This window comes from Phoenix dactylifera, chromosome 16 (assembly GCF_009389715.1).
Source record: "Phoenix dactylifera cultivar Barhee BC4 chromosome 16, palm_55x_up_171113_PBpolish2nd_filt_p, whole genome shotgun sequence".
Taxonomy (NCBI): Eukaryota; Viridiplantae; Streptophyta; class Magnoliopsida; order Arecales; family Arecaceae; genus Phoenix; species Phoenix dactylifera.
Window position 1 is genome coordinate 2653095 of NC_052407.1, and position 21831 is coordinate 2674925.

Below are 21831 nucleotides of genomic sequence, written 5' to 3' on the forward strand. Positions count from 1 at the left end.
AAGCTATTTTTAGCTTTCTGGAAAAGCTAAAATAGTTTTTCAAAATTTTTAGCAAACACCTTTTTTTTATCCAAAAATACTTTTGGAGGGCCAGAAGGTACTTTTTGGCCCTCTAAAAGCTCTCCAAACAGGATCTATGTAATGTTCTTTGTGGTCATTTTATCATACCCAAAATATTTTCTTAGTTTGTTTACGAAACATATGTTAAAGTTTCACAATATATTAAAAATATGATTACTAATTAAGAAACAACATTTTGTAAAAGTTTTATTTCTAAAAATTTTATTTAAAAAGGCACTACTTTCAAAGATTCTACTGCAAATGGCTTTCCAAATGGGAATAAGTCGTAATTAAAAATATTTTTGTTCACGCGCACGACACAACTCTACCCAAAATAAAGGCGCTTCAAAGCCGCACCGTGAACCCGATGTCGAAAACGCAAGCCGCCGGTTGTTGATTTTTCTGAAGGGCACCAAATCAACAGACGAAAGACCTATAAAAACAGACAAGAACCACTGGCTCTGGAAATCCAGCTGCGGCCGCCCTCTCACCCCTGAAACCCTTCCTACCATTCGTCGTGATCGCGTGCGGCCCCGCCATCGACAGCACCTCTCCCAAAACCCGTAAGTATCAAGAACCCAGAAGAAATTTCCTGGCTCGTTCTAGGGTTCTGTGGATTTCTAGGGTTAAAATTTTAATTTGGGTTTCGGCAAGGTTAAATAGAGATATCTAGGGTTTGTTTGGCGCTTTGGTGTGATCTTGCTTGTTGTCTTTCTATTTCTTGATCTTTTCTCGCACTGATTCATGTTTGGTTGGTTTTATGTGGATTAATGGGTCAATCTTTGGATTCATGGGTTTTTTCTCTATGCACAGTGTTTTATGTTAGAGGTTTTAGATTTGTATTGCTTTCTTATACTCTAAGATGCTCTCTGCCTCTGAAAAGATAAGGAATATACACCGAAATCATATACAGCATTAATTTCACGGTTCCTGAGAAGCCAATATAAAGACTGAATCTTGGATAATGTTAATCAAGAACAAGAAATAATTGATGAAATCTGCTAACAATGCGTAATTTAAAATTTTTAGGGTCAAAAAGGGTTATTTTTTTTGACCTTACTGATGAAATCTACGATGGTTCATTGGAATATCAGGTAGTATACTGGTCTTTATTGAAAGAGTAGAATAGGCTCATCATCTGATGCAGAACCGATGCAAGAGGGATAAAATAAATGGGAAAAGCAGGGATTCATAGGTTTCAAGAACTAGTGGAAAGGAAAGAGAGGTCTATGTCAATTTAGGCCAAAAACTTCTCCATAGGTCGTGGACTTGGGTTCTGGTTTTGGTGAACTACTCGTTTCACCTAATGCTTAGCATTACACTCCGCATCCTAATGGAATTCATCACTTGTTAACAAACGTATAGAAAGAAAGATGATGTCTGGCTTATTCTGAAATACAACTTTGCCAAGCCACGTGGTCAGACCACGTTTGTAGACAGCTGCATGAAACTTGTTCAATATTTTCAATTATAATTATTTGTACACTCCGCATCCTAATGGAAGTCATCACTTGTTAATGAACGTATAGAAAGAAAGATGATGCCTGGTTTATTCTGAAATACAACTTTGCCAAGCTATGTGGTCAGACCACACTAGTAGACAGATACATGAAACTTGCTCAATATTTCCAATTATAATTATTTATTATGCCGTTTCAGATATTTCTGTTGTTAATGATATCAAATTGCTCAGAAGGAATGAATGTTTAATGCAGCTGGAAGCTTTGATTATAAGCAGGTTTTTAGCATGCTATGGTGTTCTAGCATCTGACTTGTTCTGACAAACAATTCCCCAAGTTCTTATAGTGCATATAATTCCTCCCTATTGTTTGATATTAGATCTATATCAAATCCTTTTCTGTGGCATCTCTGATACCGAGCCTAGTTTGATGGGATCACATTGCAAATTCTTAGATGAATGAGAAGCTCCTAAGTTTTGGGTTATTCTACAAGCAAGAAATGTCTAGGTAATTCACATGAAATTCATGCTGTTTCTAACCAGTCTTTGCGGTTGGGCAAGATTATGGAATTGTTACCACTTTTCAGCCGACAATATCCTGTATGTGTCATAATTTGGTTATTTTCCCTTTTTTTGTTTAATGTTCAATCAAGGATGTATTAATCCATGACATATAAAGATGCACCTTTCATGTAACGACTGATATAGGTAGGGGAATTGAGAAAATCATGAAGAAACTAGAGGAGATATAGATGGACAATATGCATAAGATTTGAATCTTCTTGCTAACTTTTATGATGCAGTCTTGATTAGGTATGAACAGAGGCTGGAATTATATATTGCAGTCCTGCATTAGCTGGGGGTTGATGCTTGTAGATACCCGTATGGTTTATAGTATTTTAGTGAGTAGTGATTATAAATATGAATAGCTGTGCTAGCTTCTTCATGTCCAATTGCTTATTGATTCTTTTAACAAAATCAGTAATTTTGCTTTGCAATTCCTGGCCAAACAAAGTACAGAACATATCTTCATCAAAATGCTGACCATGTTGTCCTCTCCGGGGGCTTACATATATTATGATGAAAGGTCTAATGATAAAAAAAAGTTTGTAATAAGCACGAATAGTTTCAGTCTTTTTCACATCCTTATGCTTATTGGATTTTTCCTGAGACTGTTCATATTTTGGCATGATCTTAACTTTGGAAGCATTGAGCAAAAACCAGATTTTACTTTGAAATTATTATTTTTAACTTGTAATTATTCACTTTTTTTTTTGTAATTGCAAATCATTAATTGATGAGAGATATCCCTCTTTCAGCTCCAAACATTATGGATGCACATGAGGAAAATTTGGCTGAGCAAGACATGGCTGGAGCAACTGGGAACTCGGACAATGAGAATCAAGGACAGGTTGATAATTTGGGAGCTGAAGTTAGTGAAAAGAGGTGGCCTGGGTGGCCTGGAGAGAATGTTTTTCGAATACTAGTTCCTGCTCATAAAGTAGGTGGTATAATTGGCCGCAAGGGAGAGTCTATCAAAAGAATGTGCGAGGAATCAAGAGCTCGTATAAAGATTCTTGATGGTCCTCCTGGCTCACCAGAAAGAGCGGTAAGTGACTTGGTTATATTTCTGTACTTGAGTGGACAGTTCTATACTTATTACGAGCATAGAACTTTAGTTTAGTCAAATAGAGGCCACAAAGGCATCATTGCAGTCTCTTCTGCAAGACAATATTTCAGACCCTTATGCAGTCAGTCAATGACCAGTAAAATTGAGTTTGTTATATGGAAAACTTTATGATCAAAAATTTCAGCATCCATTCTCTTTTCTTTTTGTTACAACTTTAGAATCTTTCCGTTTTGCACCGTATAATGAATCAATCACCATATGCACTTTAATACATTCTAGATATGGAAGGAAAATGTCCTTTTATTCCTTGTTGCCTGCTCTATGATTGTATAAAAACATGCATCATTAGATACACATAAAACAACAAACTACATATGTTTTAAGGCCATGATTTTATGCACTCACTATACTTGGTGATATGCTTATGTCCTTATGCTAAATATGGTTTTTTTCCCTCAATTCACCAATAATTACCTCATCATCAAGTTGATTATATTTGATTCTCTTTTTGCATGTGAGAATGCTCTTGTGGGGGGACACAAGCTAGAAAGTTCTCATATCTATCCTTTCTTATTAATCGGGCAAGGATATCTTGTCTCTCAGTTTATCCTTGTTGAAAAGTTCACAAGTCTCTTCTCACTGTGTTTAGATATTATAATGAGTTTGATTGTTTGCTTTAACATGATGCAAATCTTGCTGAAATGAACTTGAATCACAGAATTCCATGGTTGCAAGAAACTTTAAGTTACAAATTCTGAGTATACATTTAATCTGACACAAGCAGACTGATTTAAGTCAGTAAATTGTAAAGATGTATTCTTTGATTTATTCATTTTTTTATTATTTGTGGACTATAGGACAACATGAATAATTTTTTAGGGTATTAGATAACTATGGCTGGTGAATGAACTCATGGAATCAGAAGGATTTTTTGATGTGGAACATGACAATTTAGTTTCCTATGAGCTTTGCGTAGTGAAATTTGAAAAATTTAGTCTGATTTTGTTTTGGAAGGAATATATTGTTAGGAATTTTTCTATATTTTTTGCTTAGTCATTTGTCTTTTTTTTTTTTTTTTCAAATTCCCAGATTTCTTGAATTTCACCTCTCAAAGATTTTGCTTGGTTTACACACACACACACACATATATGTTTATATAATGATTGTAAAATTCATTGTTTCCTCAAATTTCTGGAATGAAATATCTAAGTGCTTCAAAATTCAAATGCGTCTCAATATTCACAAAGACAAGTTCTATCTTGTGAAAACCCTTTTAGATGATCTACTATGTCGACGCAAGCGACCTCATTTCTGTTGACTCAAGGAAAAAAAAAGAAGACATCTGTACGCGTTTATTTGCGTTATGACCTAACAAACAGATGCTCAGTAATAGGTTCAAATCAGTTCCATCTGAAATGGCCTCTCTTAATCTTGATATTTTGTTTAAGCTTTTGCTGAAGAAGCTTTAAATCTGGCAAGGGAATTTCTTTGAACTAAAGTAGTTGGGGCCTTCCAGTTGTGTCCAAAAATGACCATTTTATCTTCATTCTTCAGCATTCCTTCTGAAACGCTTTTTTTTTTTTTTACATTTTTCACTGTCAGTGGATCCCTTATTTCCATCCAGCCCTTATCATTCTTTTTTCCTTCAGGTTGTAAGCATTCGTGTTCCCAATTTTGCAACATCTAAACTGGAGCATTTTTTTGATTCTTTATGTGATTTATTATCTCCATTGTCATTTTTTTCCCTTTTGGATACACATAAAGTAGGCCTTCCATCTGGTTTATACTGCTTCATGACATAGAAATTGATATCACAGAATTTGCAACTGATGGCTTTTCATGCGATTAAGGAAAGACCACTACTTTTCTTGAGGGTTGTGCTAAGTAGATTTGCCAGTATGCCTTTTTTTCATATAGCCTAATAATTATTACTACGTGAGAAATGATTAATGATGAGTCTCACAATGAAATGCCAATTATAGCACCTGTAATCTTTCCAACGACAATTGTATCTGAATTTTTGACACAGAAACTAAATATTAATTAACATCTTGGTCCCAAAGTTACTGACTAGTTAAGTTTGTATAGATAAGATATGATACTCAGATGCTTTGTAACCACATTAATAATCAAAAGGGAGAATAATATCACCTAAAACATTCCACGAACATTCCAACTTTACCACCTTCCATCACAATAACGAAATGAATCTTTGCAGGTTCTGTCTGCAGAGCTAAGGCAACAAATCAAATCACCACTGTGAATCCAAAATAGAAGAAGAAAGGTTCAGTTTGCAATGATCAGTCTTTGAGCACCAGTGCTGCAAATTTGGTCTAAGCCCTTTCTATGTTTTGTTGGATGAACATCCTTGCCAAGAAGCTCCACATACCATCTGGTAACTTCAATCCCAGTTGACTAAATTTTTAACACTTGGGCTAATTCATTGAACAAATTTGGTAAAAGCAAAAGGGGCATAATTGCAAGGGAAACTACTTGATGGCATTGTAGATGTAACCTATATATTGGTGGCAGAGATACTTAATATTTACCAAAAGTTTTTTTGTCTTCATTGAGTAAAAATAATAAACACTTAACCTATGAAATAAGAAATGAGAATTCTTAAATGCCATTTATCAACATGCTTTCTATCATTGTATGTATGAGTTTATGCTGGAGATATGGTGTCTACCATGGTCCAAGAAATTTAACAAATCACACCCCCTCCAAAAAGAAAAAAAATACTCGTATGCCTCCATAGGTAAATTTTAATATTGGTTAACTAAGATGATTTAGATATAATCTTCACCGTGTAACTCATGCCCAAAAATATGTAATTAATCAAGTGGGAGACGAAGACCGATCATTTACCTCCATGTCTAAATTGGACATGAATGGTTTCATTAAAGTTTTGTAGAATCGTGGTTCTAGGTATCTCCCATTTGATTTTCTCTTCCTCCTCTCTCTCATCTCTCTCTCTCTCATATCACAAACAGAGATAGCCCTTAGTTAAGTTAAAGGAATCCCCTTTGTAATGCTTATTTGGTCTTCCCATGTGCAAAAGCTGAACAATTAGGTCATCATTAGCTTTATCTCAGTTTTAAGTGGAACCTATTGGTAATGATATTTGGTGGGAGACTTAAACAGACTCTGACAAGTAGATCTTTTGAAAAAAATTGACTGCTTTTTAAACATAAATTGATATCAGTGTTTTCATGGAGTAACAGTCGCTATAGATAATGGAAGAGACATTATGACTGCAGTTTCATATGCCATATCTACCAAGTGATGTAGCAAGCTCATGTATACATTTGTTTCAAGCTTGTATTTTCATCTTTTTGTTGCCCATACTTGTGCTGCTGTTCTCATCTTTATGAAAACATTGAGCTTGAAACTTGGCATTAAGAAGTTTCTTTATTGTTTCTTCATCCTTGCCTTTCAGTAACGTTCTTAGTGGTTAATCAGTAAAGCATTTCGGCTCCCCTCCTATAGTCTTCTGAACTCTTTATTTGCCCACCCAGTTCTTTTTTATCGTTAGCCTCTTTTTATGAACTTAAGGTTTTTCTGCAAGCAGCATCTGCCCTGCTTTTGGCCCTCATAATGATGTTGGTCCTTGTTGATATGGTGTTCCTTTTTTAAATTACAGTTGAGGTAAAACCTTCTTTTTATTGATAACTTTGGTGAGAGTGATACTTTGAGTTTCATGTGCACATGCAAATTGATGGTTTTTTAAGGATTGCACACTCTTGCGCCAAGCTAGCATATTGAGACTTTAGATATTTGTATGTGACCTGGCAGAGTGGTGATAAGATGTCATATTTCCCAGGTCTCGAGATCCTATCAAGTAGGTAATGATTTCATGCATGTTTGCTCTTGTTTTGAGTAATAGTAAAGAAATATGATAACATCAAAGAAGAGTCCAAGAATATGACTGGGTTCATGCTTATTGTGAAGATGTCATATTGAGACTTTAGATATTTGTATGTGACCTGGCAGAGTGGTGATAAGATGTCATAATTCCCAGGTCTCGAGATCCTATCAAGTAGGTAATGATTTCATGCATGTTTGCTCTTGTATTGAGTAATAGTAAAGAAATATGATAACATCAAAGAAGAGTGCAAGAATATGACTGGGTTCATGCTTATTGTGAAGATGTGAAGCAGAGGACGAACCCTTGTCAAATGAGGTGCTAACTCTATTGCTTTTTTGCCGAAGGAGGGATGATCTTGGGAACCTTGTGGTATGCTGCGGTGGAGGTATGGCCAAGCTGCTTATGAAAATCCAATAAATTGAAAGACTCTTTGTCAAATTCTAATGAAGTGGATGAGGTACCATCTGCACAGAATTTGCAAAGAATAGTTTGTACAACCTTTCCCTCTTCTTCTCTGATAAGGTTGGCACTAGTTGGTACTCGGTAGCATTGAAGGCAAAGTTGCCCACGTTAAGGCCTTCTTCAAGATACCATAAGGGCCTGCTTGGACAACCGAGATCCTTCTCATGCCATTAGAGCTTCCAGCAGGGATTTTAGTCATTTAGAGATGTCAGAAGAAAGGTCATTTTGATTGGCAAATGGACACAACAGATCCTGTTTTTGAAGGATAGCTAAATAACTTTGAGAAAAGTGCTAATTATCCCTACAAATCAGGTTAGATGAGAACCAGATTGGCCGTTTAACTCTATCTATCTCCTCTATCCTTTTTTTTTTTATAAATAGAATTTCTCTCTGATCAACCCTTATCATCCTGAAAATGTTTTCCAACATCTAGACAGGCCCTTGTTCAGCTTCGACATCCTACTGCATGATCCTTCATAGTTCTGTCATTCATGAATGAATGGATAAGTAAAGTTTTGTGTCTCCATCTCACTAAATTTAATCCTTTAATGTTTGCTTATAAACAAACATACTGCTCCCCTTAACCAAAAAAAGGAGGAAAAACCTTGCAGGATTTGCATGGAGATACGTCTTCTTGTCATTTCAAATTTGCAGGTGGAGCTTACTTTTTTTGGCCTTGCATTTGTTATCAAATCTCTCCACTTTTTGTCATTTTCTTGTGGTGCTGTCTTGATGCAAGAACTATTTTGTCATTTCTTCACCATTTTTGTGTGAGCTTTTTCTTCACCATCGAAATGTCAATTAAAACGTTAATTTAATGGAACTAAGTTTTTTAAAGATATTTACTAGACATTATTATTATTCAATGTAGTTAACCAAATGATCTAGATATTCCTGGAGAGGATAACAGAGATAAGAGAGATTCATGTAAGAAAACACAGTCATCTGTCGGTGATCAACTGACATATAACAGGAGCTAAGCTATGATGAAGAGGGGAAATGATTAGGCACTCCAAAATGGGGCGTATCTTCAAAGACTGAAATGGGGCATATAAACTAGTTCATGACCCAAAAGCTCTCGTCAGAATTTAGGCACTCCAGTGAATTATTAAAATATCTTAATCATACTCAATCTTCTAAACAAATCTAAGTGGGGAAGTAAAAGTTCTCTATGTGCTTTTAGGCTGTCTTTTGTTGTAGAGAGCGAGGAAAGAAAATTATTTAGAGGGAATCTTCTTTTCCATTGTTTGGCAATGAAAACAAAATTCATGGATGGAAAGTAAGTCAAAAATAGAGGGCCGAAAATAGAGCGCCCTGTCTTTCATGGATGGAAAGTAAGTTGAAAATAGAGGCCCGAAAATTTCTCTTGGGGGATTTAATTTTTTTTCTTTTTTAAAAGGTAACAATTATGAGAGAAATTAATAAAAAGGCATGTGGACCAGAATAACTCAACCCTATCTAAACTACTCTTTTATAACTTCCTCTGCAATTTTCTTAGTTTAATGAAGGACAAGAAAATTTTCAATTTCTTTCTTTTTGTTTTCTTTTCTTGCATGAGTTTATTTTTCATTTCTTTTGTTATATTGACAACCAAAGGGAGCCTAAGGGTGAATCTGATGATCATTTGCTTCTCTGTTCTTCCTTCTCAAGGAAGAAAATTTGACAAAGATTCCCAGTGCATATGTTTGTGTGTGTATATATATGTATGTAGCATTAATGTGCATATATATGTATATATACATATGTATGCATGTATATACATATGTATGGATGTGTGTGTGTATATATATGTATGTATGTCTATATATCTGTATATATATGTACATATCTACGTGTGTATATATATGTATCTATATATATCTATGTATATATATATATACATGTATATCTATGTATATATATATCTATATCTGTATATCTATGTATATATCTATATATATCTACGTATATCTATGTATATATCTATATATATCTACGTATATCTATGTATATGTATATATATGTATATATCTATATCTCTGTGTGTGTGTGTGTGTTGTGTGTGTCTATCTCGAAAGGAGCCCCGTTCATCTTTATATGTGTGTGTGTGTTTGCGCGCATGTGTATGTATGCGAGCATTCAGCTAGTGACATCTCTCTTGAGCCTCATTCTCTAGAAGTAAGGACACAGGAAATTTGGTTGAGTAGGAGAATTTTCAAAATATGGTTTCTAATGTTGAAGACTTTTGGGAAGCAGCTTTTTCACTCAATATGTCTATGATTTGGAGCTAGATAATGTTTCATCAAGAAATTGAACATATTTGACTATTTTCTTTGTTTGGTAACTAAAGTTATCTTCTTGTCTCTGCAGCAATAATGTTCATGTATCATTACAATTCTGAATAAGGGCTACCAATTCTTTTAAAAAAACAGATAATTGCAAGGCTGAAAGATGTACTCAGTTGCATTAATAGTTAATAAGGATGCATTATAAATATGGATGCAGTCTATAAAAATATAAATTTTGAATGAAGATAACGCTTAAACTGTCAGTGACAATGTAGAGAACAGAGGCAAGAACCGGAATCATGTATTTTCAATTTTTTGCAGACTTTTACAAAATATTCTGTTGCAGTGTCGCATACACAATTTGGGGTGAATTATCAGGTTTAGAAATCAAATCTCTTTAGCATACCCTCTTTTTTGCCTCCTTTTATAAGATGGCACTTGACTAAAACGATTTTAAGTGCCATCTGAAGACGCTGTCAGAAACTTAGAGATAGCCAAATTTGGATTCTCATGGAGCACTGTATAGGGAGCCATCAGATTACTTCTAAAACTCAATTCTGACATCTTGAAAACTATTTTCAGAAAAAAAAGAAGGGGGTGGGGGTGGGGAAGAAAAACAGAGAGAGAAAGATCCTGATACTCGATAAAATAGCGGATTTGATAAAAATAACCTGAACATCAAAAACATAACTAAACCTCCTAAACATAGATCCACATGTATCAGCAAGCACTCTCAAATGACTGTTAAGTCTACACATGGAGCTCTAAACTCATGTGGTGGGGTTGGGGTTTAGGGGAGTGCATTTTGCTCCTCATAGCTTGACCAATTTAGGGATCAGATGATCTGAGATGCTAATACAAGTGCATTGACTTATGGAAACACTTAATTGTTTTGTCATAATAATTTTTCATATACAAATAGTGCTAATGAGGAAAGTGTTGATTGAATTGAGGACAGATTTATGTTATGACATGCAATTGTTAAGAGTGAATTTAACATGCAAAATTTAGTGATCATCATGGAATCTAACGTGGAAACTGCTACATAATCCTATATTGGAGGGGCTGGTGAAGTCCAATCGGAAGAACTGACGATATCAAGTACTTAAATACACATCTTTGGGGTTCTGAATAAAATGATTATGCATTGAGATTAAACTAGTGCTCAAAAAGTTATTTGTGGCTTTGTGGAGGGGGGGGGGGGATTCTGATACCAAGGTAGATTTTTTTGGCAATGCTGAGGAAGTGACAGCATCCGGCAAATGTGTGAGTGGTGTGAAGTCCACATTTCAACTTTCACCATGTCATTTAGACATCAAGTTATGCTCATCAGGACTTGGGTTCAAGCTTAACCCTATACAGACTTGCTGCTCTGTGGTTTAGTTGATTGATTTATTGATGACATCAGATCTTGGAGAATGCCAGGCTATGCTAAACAGGAAAGCTGTAGGTAAATATTAGATAAATTAACTTAAGTTGCATATGTAACATGCAACTTCATTGTGATATTTTTGTGTAGATATGGCTTCAGAAAAGGAAAAAAATGGATTAGGTTTTTTAAATGGTTTTGTTTGTTATGTTGCTTGTAGCAATAAGTGTATGAGCATACACCTAACTAGGATTGCTTTAACAATTTTTGTTGCTCTACTTCTACCTATGAATGCTTTTAACATGAAGGAGCTTTCCTAAATTCCGAAGGTTCACAGAATTGCTGAACAGATTTTGTTAATCTGACCTCTTTCCATGAAACGCTTGATGGGATAATGAACGAGATTTATGATATAAGTAATATCCTTCATGAATCAATGTACACCATACTGATGCATTTTGTTTTTGTTATAACGTTGTCTATACCATTATTTTTGGTTTTATTTTTCAAAGTATCTTCTGGGAGAAACTGATGAATTCTTATAACCAATTATGGATGCCTTCATATGCCCCCCCACCGACACACCCCCTCCCCTGCGGAAAAAAAAAACAAAAAAAGGGGTAAAAAAAGGTTAGCCATCCTTTAATAGTATGGTTACTACTTAATACTCGCCATCATATTTATGCCTCTTATCCTTTTAAGGACCTTTCTTTATGTTCTGGTTGAAATCATTTTTATTTATTTATTTATTTGCCTAATGATTTATGCAGATGTGCTCGTGTGCAGGCCTACCTGTATGCATTTGTCTTTGTCAACCTCAGTATGCTGTTTTCAGGTTTTTGCTTCTGCTTGAAGCTGATCTTTTTTTTATTGTTCTTGATTCTTGTGAAGGTAATGATATCAGCGAAGGAGGAGCCAGATGCACCCATTTCTCCTGCTATGGATGGTCTGCTAAGAGTCCATAAATGTATAATTGATTATACAGATGGCAGATCTGCTCAAGCTCTACCAGGTACTGGCAACATGGTACCAACACGGCTACTGGTAGCAGCTTCACAAGCTGGAAGCCTTATTGGAAAACAGGGAGCAACTATAAAATCCATACAAGAGGCGACTAAATCTGTTATCCGTATTCTTGGTATGAGTGCTCTAAACTTTATGTTTTTTGTGTATTGCATCACTGATTTTGGTGTTCATTTGTATGATAAATTAAATTTTGTTTTTACATTCCATGCCATTCTGTTTCCATGACATCTTGCATTTTGTTGTAACTAAATTTGCCATCTTGTCTTGATTGTCGATGTGGCTTATATACTCTTGCATGAAATTGTTCATAAATGATATGATGCAACTACATTTGGCTTGCAAAACAAAAAACAATCACTGAATTGATTGATAATCTATTTCCTTCATAAGTTTTGTTCTTTGTATGCTGGGTATGGTTTTAAGAAGAAAATAAGAGGGAGGGGGGCATGGGTGATTAACCTAGTGAATTTTTCAGATTTTGAGCACAATATCTAAAAATGGATTCAACTTCCACAAACTTGCCTTAACATGTCTAGAGGATATCACAAGAAATTTTGACTCAACATTTTTTTGGTGGTTGAGGGTGAGCTCTGGCGCAACAATAAGGCTGCTTATTATGGATTCCAAACATAGAAATAGTCTCTCTGCATGTGGGGTAAGGCTGCATACACCTTACCCTCCCCAGACCCTATAGTGGCAGGAGTCAGGAGTCTCGTGCATTGGGCCACATTTTTTTTATTTTTCTGGTAGTTAAAGCCTTCTTGTGCCATTGTGAATGTTCTGAATGCACTGCAAAATTAAAATTTACTTGATATTTGTTCTCTCACCCTTTTATTTCTTTGACATTTAAAATAATCCTCATTTGGCATTCTGCCTTTTGCTCAATTCTTATTACCTCATTATATTGGTCTAATCCAATTGTTGGTTCTTATGCTAAATTGTGAAAAGACCAACATCTTTAGGATTGCTCTTAGGCTGCTTTGTGAAAGCAGGGGGATCTGCAATTGCGATAACCATTTCATCCGCCTATATTATTCTGGGAAGCATGATGACTAAGTTCTTTTCTCATTCAGATTTTCCTGTGTTCTTCCTGTATTACGTATCCTGAAGTTCTTGACGTGTTTTCTGTGTACTTGTTGAGCTCTAAAGCCTTTGAAAGCAGAAGTTGCCGGCCTCAGGAGTCAGGACATACCTCTTTGTAGATATTGTTTTTCGTTCCATGCTGACACTTGTTAAATTTGTATTTGGAGAAAGATGCTCCTATCCTTGTGCTCGAAGAAAGATATATCTTCTCAAGCATGGAACAACAGCTATTCTCAAGGACTAATAAATAACATTGCAACCTATTAAAGTCATGATGTATGAAAAGACACCCAATCAGCTCTCCGATTAATGACACATAAGAAGCATTTTCTGACGATATTGTCTCATTTCTGCCAGCATTTTAGTAACCAGTATATTCTCATCTACCTTGTCATATTATAAACCCTATCCTGGTCATCTTCATGTAGGATTTGCCCAACTTTGGTTTGTTGCTGCATAAGTGACCTCCGAGTCACGAAGATACAAGGAACGCAAGCACTTGTCTTTCCATAGGGGAAAAATACACAAAACACAAGCCTGAATTCTCTTCAGTTTATGGTATTTCTAATGTAGAATTGGGAGGTTTTACTGTGATGATGTTGATTCTTTTTTTTTTAACTTACAGCCAAAAGGAAAGTAGTCTTAGTATTGCTGATTCTTGATTGTAAATTTGACTATATTCTTTTCAGTAATCATGATATTTGGGACAGATATTCTTGATGTGGTATTCAGCCCTCACATTCTTGGAATTTCTGCAGAAAATGTACCTCCTGTTGCTTTGCAAGATGACAGAGTTGTGGAGATACAAGGAGAGCACATGGGAGTTCATAAAGCTGTCGAACTTATTGCAACTCATTTACGGAAGTTTTTAGTTGATCGAAGTGTCCTCCCCTTATTTGAAATGCAAGTAAGCTTTTATTTTGGAGCATGGTATGGGAAGAAATGGATTAGGCAGACTATAGTTTGTCTCGGTGAAGAATTTTTCCTGCATGTATGCTAACCTATCAAAGTTTGTTTCATTAACTCTTCGCAGATGTCAATGCCAAATATGCATATGGAACAGAACAAACCACCTCCTCAACCCTGGGTCCACCCTCAAAGCCTTCCTCAAAATCCTGGTGGTCCAGGTTATGGGAGCAATCCTCAGTTCATGCCTCCACACCTGCCTGACAATTTTTATCCTCCACCAGGCCTTCCTCCCTTTGAAAGACAACCTCATCATGGTATTTCTGCGTATGGACAAGATGGACCACTCCTCCGTTCAACTCCAAATCAACAGCCGACAATCTCCCAGGTAGGTTCTGTAAGTAGTTTCTGGTGATATTTAAGACGATGCCAACTAACTCTCCTCCAAGATGGATTTGCTAAACAAACTTTGTTGCTCTCGGTCTCTTGACAGGTCACAGATTCAATGCACATCCCACTTTCCTATGCTGATGCTGTAATTGGGACAGGTGGTGCAAGTATCAGCTATATCCGTCGTGCCAGTGGGGCAAGCGTAACAATACAGGAATCATGGGAATTCCCTGGACAGATGACCGTGGAGATTATTGGGAGTACTACACAAGTTCAAACTGCTCGGCAATTGATCCAGGTATAGTTCTTCCTCTTACAATCTCATGCATACGAGCTTCATTTTACAGAGTTTCAGATATATTTAAACAAATTTGCTCTTAACCATTGTACCACTGATAAGCAGATTATTGTGTTCATCTTTTTTTTGTTCATTGTTTTCTATATATATTGGCAAAAGTAAATATGATTTAGAGTTGATATATGCATAAGGAGACCGATGCCTCATTTTGATGTGTATGCCACGTACATGGATATATCATGCACAAATGTGCAACATGGAGAAAGATGTATTTTTATGTGGCTCAGACTACTGCATATTCCATCCGGTGGAACAACTTAACAAGGATGGGGAAAACATGTATAATGGTAGCAGCAGAATATGTTAAACAAGATGGGAGAAACAAAAAGTTGATTTGGCACAAAATGCCTCATTTGGTCATCAAGGGCAACTAACAGTAGAATTCGGTAACTTTGCTGGAGTCATGAAATTTTGCTAGGAGATACTTTCATCATCTGTTTAATCTGTATCTACAAATCATAGCTGTCTTTAGTCTGTCAAGCAATCTGAAACCCAGGAAATACCACCCTCTAGTGTAGTAAACCATGCTAAATGTTGTTTATTTCGTCATGGGCATTGGCTTTTTTCTGCTGGGGTAGTCACTACAATTTTCAAGCAGTGAAGAATCAAGCGTGTCTTGTATGGATGACTCACCTTAACAATCCATGTCCTGGCTCCACCAATTTGGTCATTTTTCTGTGCGCACCTTCATTGCTGACAGGCATCATTGTTGTTGCTGTTGCAGAATTTCATGGCCGAAGCTGCTGCTCCGGCTTCAGCTCCGGCACAAAGCGCAGCGGCTCCTGTCAATCAGGGATACAGTTCTTACCCATCACATGGGCCCATGTATGGGTCTCCTCCAGTCCACAGTGCGCCTGCCTCCTACAATGCTGGAGGATACGACTCAACCTATGGAGCAAACTACAGATACTAGGCAGTCGAGAAGCTTGTTGAGATGATGACATGTCTATTTGAGATCCATTGTCATGGATTATTTGGACTTGTGGATTTGTGATGAGGTGGATACCAGCTACATTTAGACATCTCTTGCCTGGTCTCGTGTCAGGTCAACACTGGATGTTTAGCATGCCTTGCCCCCCTTCCATTTTGTCCCCTTCTCCTTGTACCTGTGCTTTTTACAAATTCCTCCCTCAATTTCTCGCTTTTTGATTGTTGTGCGCATTCTTTACATCCCGTGATGGTCTTGATATTTCTTGCTGAAGTTTAATTGCCTTTTTTATTATTGCCTGCAACGACAGTACCTGCATGCAGGGCATGTACCGTCCTGGTGAGTAGAGAAGATATGCCTATTCTATTTGGCTATGTAGCTGCCGTTGAAGAGCGAGCTGCTCTGGGTGTTGTTGGGCTTTTCCTCTACCAGCTGCTCGGCAACGAGGTAGATGGGAAGGCAAGCCCGAGGTCATGCGAGGGTCAATTTGGTCCGATGGGATCGGTCCGGGATTCTCGACTTCTCTCCGCCTCTCCGCCCTCTTCAAACCCTGATCCTTGGTCTGTACCGTGTCGCTGGTCACCGGTCCAAGCAAGGCAAAGGTAAGCAGGCGACCTCACCCGCATTTCTCCTCTCTCCTCGTATTCAAATCCTGCCCGTCGATGCTGAGGGGCAAGGGGACGAGGCCCCTTCCAACGAGCACAACTGCCACGGCGCGCCTTTTTCCCGGCCCCGTTCAGGCCGCCCTGTACCGGAAATCTGCCGTCGCTGCTGTTAGGGAACCCAGAAACGGTTCTTATTGGGACGACCAGAACTCGGATGTTGGATGCTGGATATTGATGAGGGAGATGGGGATATCAAGCTTAACCCTTGGCTTCGTGTCATGGAATTTCTTGGTGCGTTCATTGTTCTGTCTTATTTCTCTCATATTGATGATTCCAATGTTTTTTTGATGTAATGCTGTCATGATATACGGAACGAGGGCCTTAGCCCGGTTGGGTTTCGTAAAAAAACTTTCTGGCCTAATGTGGGCTCGAAGGGCGGAAAAGGTTTCGGACCAGACTCGGGTAAGGGAGTAGGCCGGCCCGGTTCAAACTCTAACTTGTGCTTTTAACCCCCAGAATCTTTGCTGCCTATGTGGGATCGATCTTGCAGAGAGTTATTATTATACGAAGGCGCAAAACAATGCTAAGCAATGTACGAATAAACTTGAGTATCCAACCTTTTTTGTATTAAAATATTGCATGCATGGTGCCACCTAGAGATTTCATTAACAAGGTCCATAACAATGAACCATGACCTTGCTTGCCACGGAACTCGCATCGGAGTCATCTAGCTTTTCAAGCTCATGGTATGGACAACTCAATTTAGCCCATTGTAACGCAAGAATGAAGCACTCGCTTTTAGCAACGTACTAGGTCATGAAGACCATCGGCTACGCGAGCTTTGGGAACTTAACTTTCCAACTTTCCAGCGTGAGTTCTGATTGACGCGACCTGTCGATTACCTCATCGATTCACCAGGGATTTAATAACATGAGCTGGGGAGCGAGATTTTTCTAGTCGAGCAATCAAGAAGATCGAGCAATGCAGGTCATCCAAGGAACACGCGCTCCAAATATGACAGCAGCTTGTCGTCAAGTTGATATGGTCCCCCTTGCCGCCCCAGTTTCCCAGGTTAGCGATCGACATCGCCTGTCGTCCATCAGTGTCCAAAACCGCAGAACCCTGAGCAAGATGTTCGACGGCTGCTTGTAAGAATGAGGGTTTGAATCTGGGTTTCCATCGCCATTCTTGCTGGGAGAGGCGCCAGGAGTCTTGGAGGAGAGAGGAAGGGAAGGGGGGTTGATTCGATGGCCTTCCTGTTAGCGACCGCCATTCCCTGCAGAATTGGCTGAAGGCGAAGGAGTCGTTCACGAGGATTAGTTGCTTCAGGATCGAGAAGAGCACGGGTTCGGGGATCTGCAACCAGCAGTCAGGCCGTGGTTTCCCATCGTCGTGGCCGTCGTCTTCTTTGTTCCTGACCTGCCCTGTTCTTTTTATTTTTTTCCTTCGAGGTTTTGCACTCGCCTGGCTGCAGCCTCTTTGCCACTGAAGAGAGTGTAACCATGGAAAAGGTCAGGAAAGAGACACAATAGCAGGAAAAGCCCCGGCCTCGCCCCGCTTTTCAAAGACGTCAATCAGGAACGAAGCCTTCAAGCTCTAGCGGGAAGAGGAAAAAGAGAAGCGTAGGGTTGCTTCGGAAGGAATACGGGTAGTATCAGGAAGCTTATTTTTCGGAGAAAGGAGTATTAGGAGACTAAGCCTAGGGGTGCTTCGGATTGAGCCACGCTTTTTTTATTCCAGCGACGCTTTTCTAATTTTTGGCAAACCAAAGCCATGATTAAGTCACTGGTGTCTTGGCAATTGGCATTTCTTAATTCAAGATACTAGATATGTCTTACAGTAGTTAGGTACATATGTAAAACTAAAATGTAACTTCCATGAACTTATTTAAGCCCGGTAGAACCGGTAGAATTCTCTACGTATATATTACAATCTGAAATAAAAATAAAGATGACTCTCTCGCAAACTAGGGAAAACTCTCCGTTTACTCCCTAGGCAGCCTGGTAATGCACCCATGTAGGGTTGAGTTGTGAAAAAACAACTATTACGGTAGCAATTTGAAGGAAAAGGAAAGAAAAAGGTAAAGAAAGAAAATTACAGAAAGATGAATAATTACAAGTCTTTTTTTTGGCTTGTATAGATCATGTTAGGGTGTATCCAAATTTCTTCGTAGCTTTAGTAGACGATGAACCGGCAACCATCGTAACCTGTGGAAAAAAAAGGAGAAAGAAAAGTTAGCAATGAGTCTTCTAAATATTAAATTCGCGTGTACAGAATATTGTAGAACAGTTAAATTTGAAAATATGCAGTTATAACATCTAAAAGATCATAATGATGTGAGCAACTCGCTCGGAGCAGTAAATTCTTAGGCATGTGCCTACAAGTAGAAAGATTGCTGACCTGGGAGGAGGAAAAAAAATATAGTTAAAAAAAAATACTTTATACATAGTTGGAATTTTTTTTTATAAAAAAGATAAAAAGTAGTTTTTCAAAAAAATAAAATTTTAATATTTTATTAAAAAAATCGATTTGAGATATGGAAAAATTAAATTTTCCTAGTGTTTTTTTTAAAAAAGTACTCTTAAACTTTTAGATAGAATAGAATAAGTTTTATTCTTTTATTAAGAGTATCATAAGTATTTTACATTTTTTTTAAAAAAAATAGATGCTCAACCAAATATAAGCTATTCTGAATTGTAACATTTTTTCATGATCAATTAAACATGCAAAAATTACTTTTTCATGTATTATATACCTATACACCTGCTTTTTAGGAAAAATATTTCAATAAGAATTTTTTTTTTTCCGCAAACCAAATAAGTTCTAAAAAAATCTCAAATCACATATTGCTACCTACCATGATGATGTTATTTAGTTACATCTAAATTGACCAAATTCTCTGCGGTGCGTAGGCTGCACTGCAAAGTGTTATGTAGCTCTCGATGGCCATTATCAGAAGATAGATGACCATTTAACAACATTCACCATGTCAAAATACAATATATGCTCGTGGACCATTCTATTTGATGGTCGTGCATCTCCGATGACAACCCTCTAAGATTGCACAGTGCCCTAAAGTATACCAATATAAATCTTCACTAAGACAGCAAAGTCACGTCCACGGTTGGTACTTCGCCATGTAAAGCGGTTGCCATGCGCCCACCTTGTGAGGAGTTCCCATGACTTCTGATTTTGTGGCATACCAATATGATGTTTTTACTTATTTTGTGTCTTGGACCAGTTTAGTTACAAGCAACTGCCATTTGTACGCAACTAGAATGATGCTTATAGCGTTAATTCCGGCAAGTGGAAAAGCTATTTGGTCGTATTTGTAATAATTATTTAATTCAATTTTCAGTGCTTGGTTAAGTATATATAGCTTAAAAATTACACCTACATGAGGTAACTCAAGGGTTACTGTTGCAATCTCAGTCCTTACCATTTTTAATTTGGCCATAGAATAACTTATTGCGATTTGAAGTTTTTTGATAAGTTCAGTTACATCATGCCTACCAGTGCATCAGTGCATCTATATGGTTATGTGCGACGATACAAACTCTAACATACACCAACTAACAGGGATTCATGCTCAGCCTTAATGTGTTCATGGCCCATTAACTGGTCCCTTGCGGTGTATAATCACTAATTAGCCACTAAAGCAACTGGTTAAGATCTAAAAAAGACCGTTTTCCTATTAATTTTAGTGTTAATTACTACATGAATGCATCACTAGACTTACTTGGATCTTTGGTCACCAGCATGGCAGTTCCTCCAAAATCGCACGTCCCCCCGGTCCCCTTGGTCCGCTGCCAGTAGCTATTAAACGCGAAGGAAGCGTGAGCGATCAACGTATCAGGCTGGTAGCACGACCCATTGGGCTGGATGGAGTCACAATCCGCTCCCGATCCACATGCATAGTTCATGGCCTCTTGGATTATGGGCTCCGGCACGGTGGGCTTTGCGACGCACCAAAGGCCCCGAGAAGGCCCGCCAGGCGCCTGCGGCGGTGCGAGCGGCGGTGGGTATACCACCGGAGGTAGGAAGATTGGTGGTCCGGGCGCGAACCCTGGCGGGCTCGGGACGACGCCCGGCGGGCTCGGGACGACAGGCGTCGGGCTCGGGACGACAGGCGTCGGGCTCGGGACGACGCCCGGCGGGCTCGGGACGACGCCCGGCGGGCTCGGGAAGACGCCCGGCGGGCTCGGGACGATGCCCGGCGGGCTCGGGACGATGCCTGGCGGCGGGTATGGCACATAGATAGGCGGGCTGGGCCCATATGCTGGTGGAATTGGCACGATGCCGGATGGTGGACCCGGAATGTAGGTTGGTGGGCTTGGCACCAATTCTGGTGGACTTGGGGCGGCCTCAGGTGGGCTTGGTGGTGTGGGATATCCCGGCGGGATCGGGGTGAGGACCGGCGGAGCAGTGGAAATTGGTGGCGGAGGCGGAGGCAGAGGCGGAGATGGTGGTGATGGTTGAATGGGGGCTATAGGGGTTGGAAGGGGGGTGGAAGGTGGAAGGGGAGTGAGTGGGGGATAAACACAATAAGGCGGGTTTTCATCGGGGGAGGAGGTAGGGCCCATTGCATCACCAAATGGTGGCAATGAGTCTGGAGAACCTACGTAGTTGGGATCTGAGGGTGAGTAGATGTCCAAACGCTTTGACACTTCAAGTTGTAAGCTTCTATGTGGATATTTCACCTCTTGAAAGCCTAAGGAGTTCTGGGACTGCCTTGAGCTTCTTGCCTCTATTCAATATAAAGATCCCAAAAGAATTCACAAATGTCGTGTTAGTTGCTAAGAAACATAAATTGCGAGTTAAAAAAAAAAAAATGGCTTACCACAATGAACGAAGAAGGTTGCAGTAGAGAAATAGATGAGGAGGAAGCAGAGTAATCCTGTGAAGCCTATTCTTAGATCCATCCGAGAGGCGTAATTCTAGAGTCAATCCAAAGCCACTCTTAAGACACTTGGTGGAGCATGGGATAGTTATAGCCGGTTGAAGTAGCTCTGTGTTGCCCATCTATAGGGAGATGAAGGGGGCTTTGAGAGGCCGGCAGTAAAGTGGAATGCCGAGCTTTATCGCCGATGCTGCTTTTGCTGCCCTTCTTTTGTTCCTTCTTTGGAAGAAAAAGAATTGGCGAGGCTGAACAAAGATGAGCCTGGGAACTTGTTTATGAATTGTTGATGGAGCTGGATGGTCTTGTTATATTTAGGCGAACCTGCGTTTCTCCTAAGCTAGTTTTAGCATATGTGCTTGCTTGGAGCAGGAGAAACTGAAAGAAGGGTGTTTTAGCCTTTCTGTCTTGCTTCTTATCTACTCAATGAAACACATTCTCTCTCATTTCTTGAGTGGGATTGATGGGGTTGGTCAAATTCCTAACAGACACACATCCCTGACAGTTAAATGAGTTGCAGCCA

General features: G+C 38.7%; 2 protein-coding genes across 2 annotated transcripts; one reads left to right on the forward strand and one right to left on the reverse strand.

Annotated features, from left to right (window-relative positions):
• The first annotated feature begins 415 nt into the window (after positions 1-415).
• LOC103724169 (flowering locus K homology domain-like) lies at positions 416-16048 on the forward strand. The gene is made up of 7 exons (XM_039114246.1): positions 416-623; positions 2839-3128; positions 12007-12253; positions 13983-14131; positions 14258-14518; positions 14624-14818; positions 15603-16048. Exons 2-7 carry the CDS (start codon positions 2850-2852, stop codon positions 15789-15791), a joined length of 1320 nt encoding a protein of 439 aa, XP_038970174.1. The 5' UTR covers positions 416-623; positions 2839-2849; the 3' UTR covers positions 15792-16048.
• A 2219-nt stretch (positions 16049-18267) lies between these two features.
• On the reverse strand, positions 18268-21617 carry LOC103724172 (leucine-rich repeat extensin-like protein 3). The gene is made up of 3 exons (XM_008815344.4): positions 21252-21617; positions 20151-21158; positions 18268-18618 (listed from the first exon to the last, which is right to left on the reverse strand). Exons 1-3 carry the CDS (start codon positions 21331-21333, stop codon positions 18587-18589), a joined length of 1122 nt encoding a protein of 373 aa, XP_008813566.2. The 5' UTR covers positions 21334-21617; the 3' UTR covers positions 18268-18586.
• Positions 21618-21831: the final 214 nt, after the last annotated feature.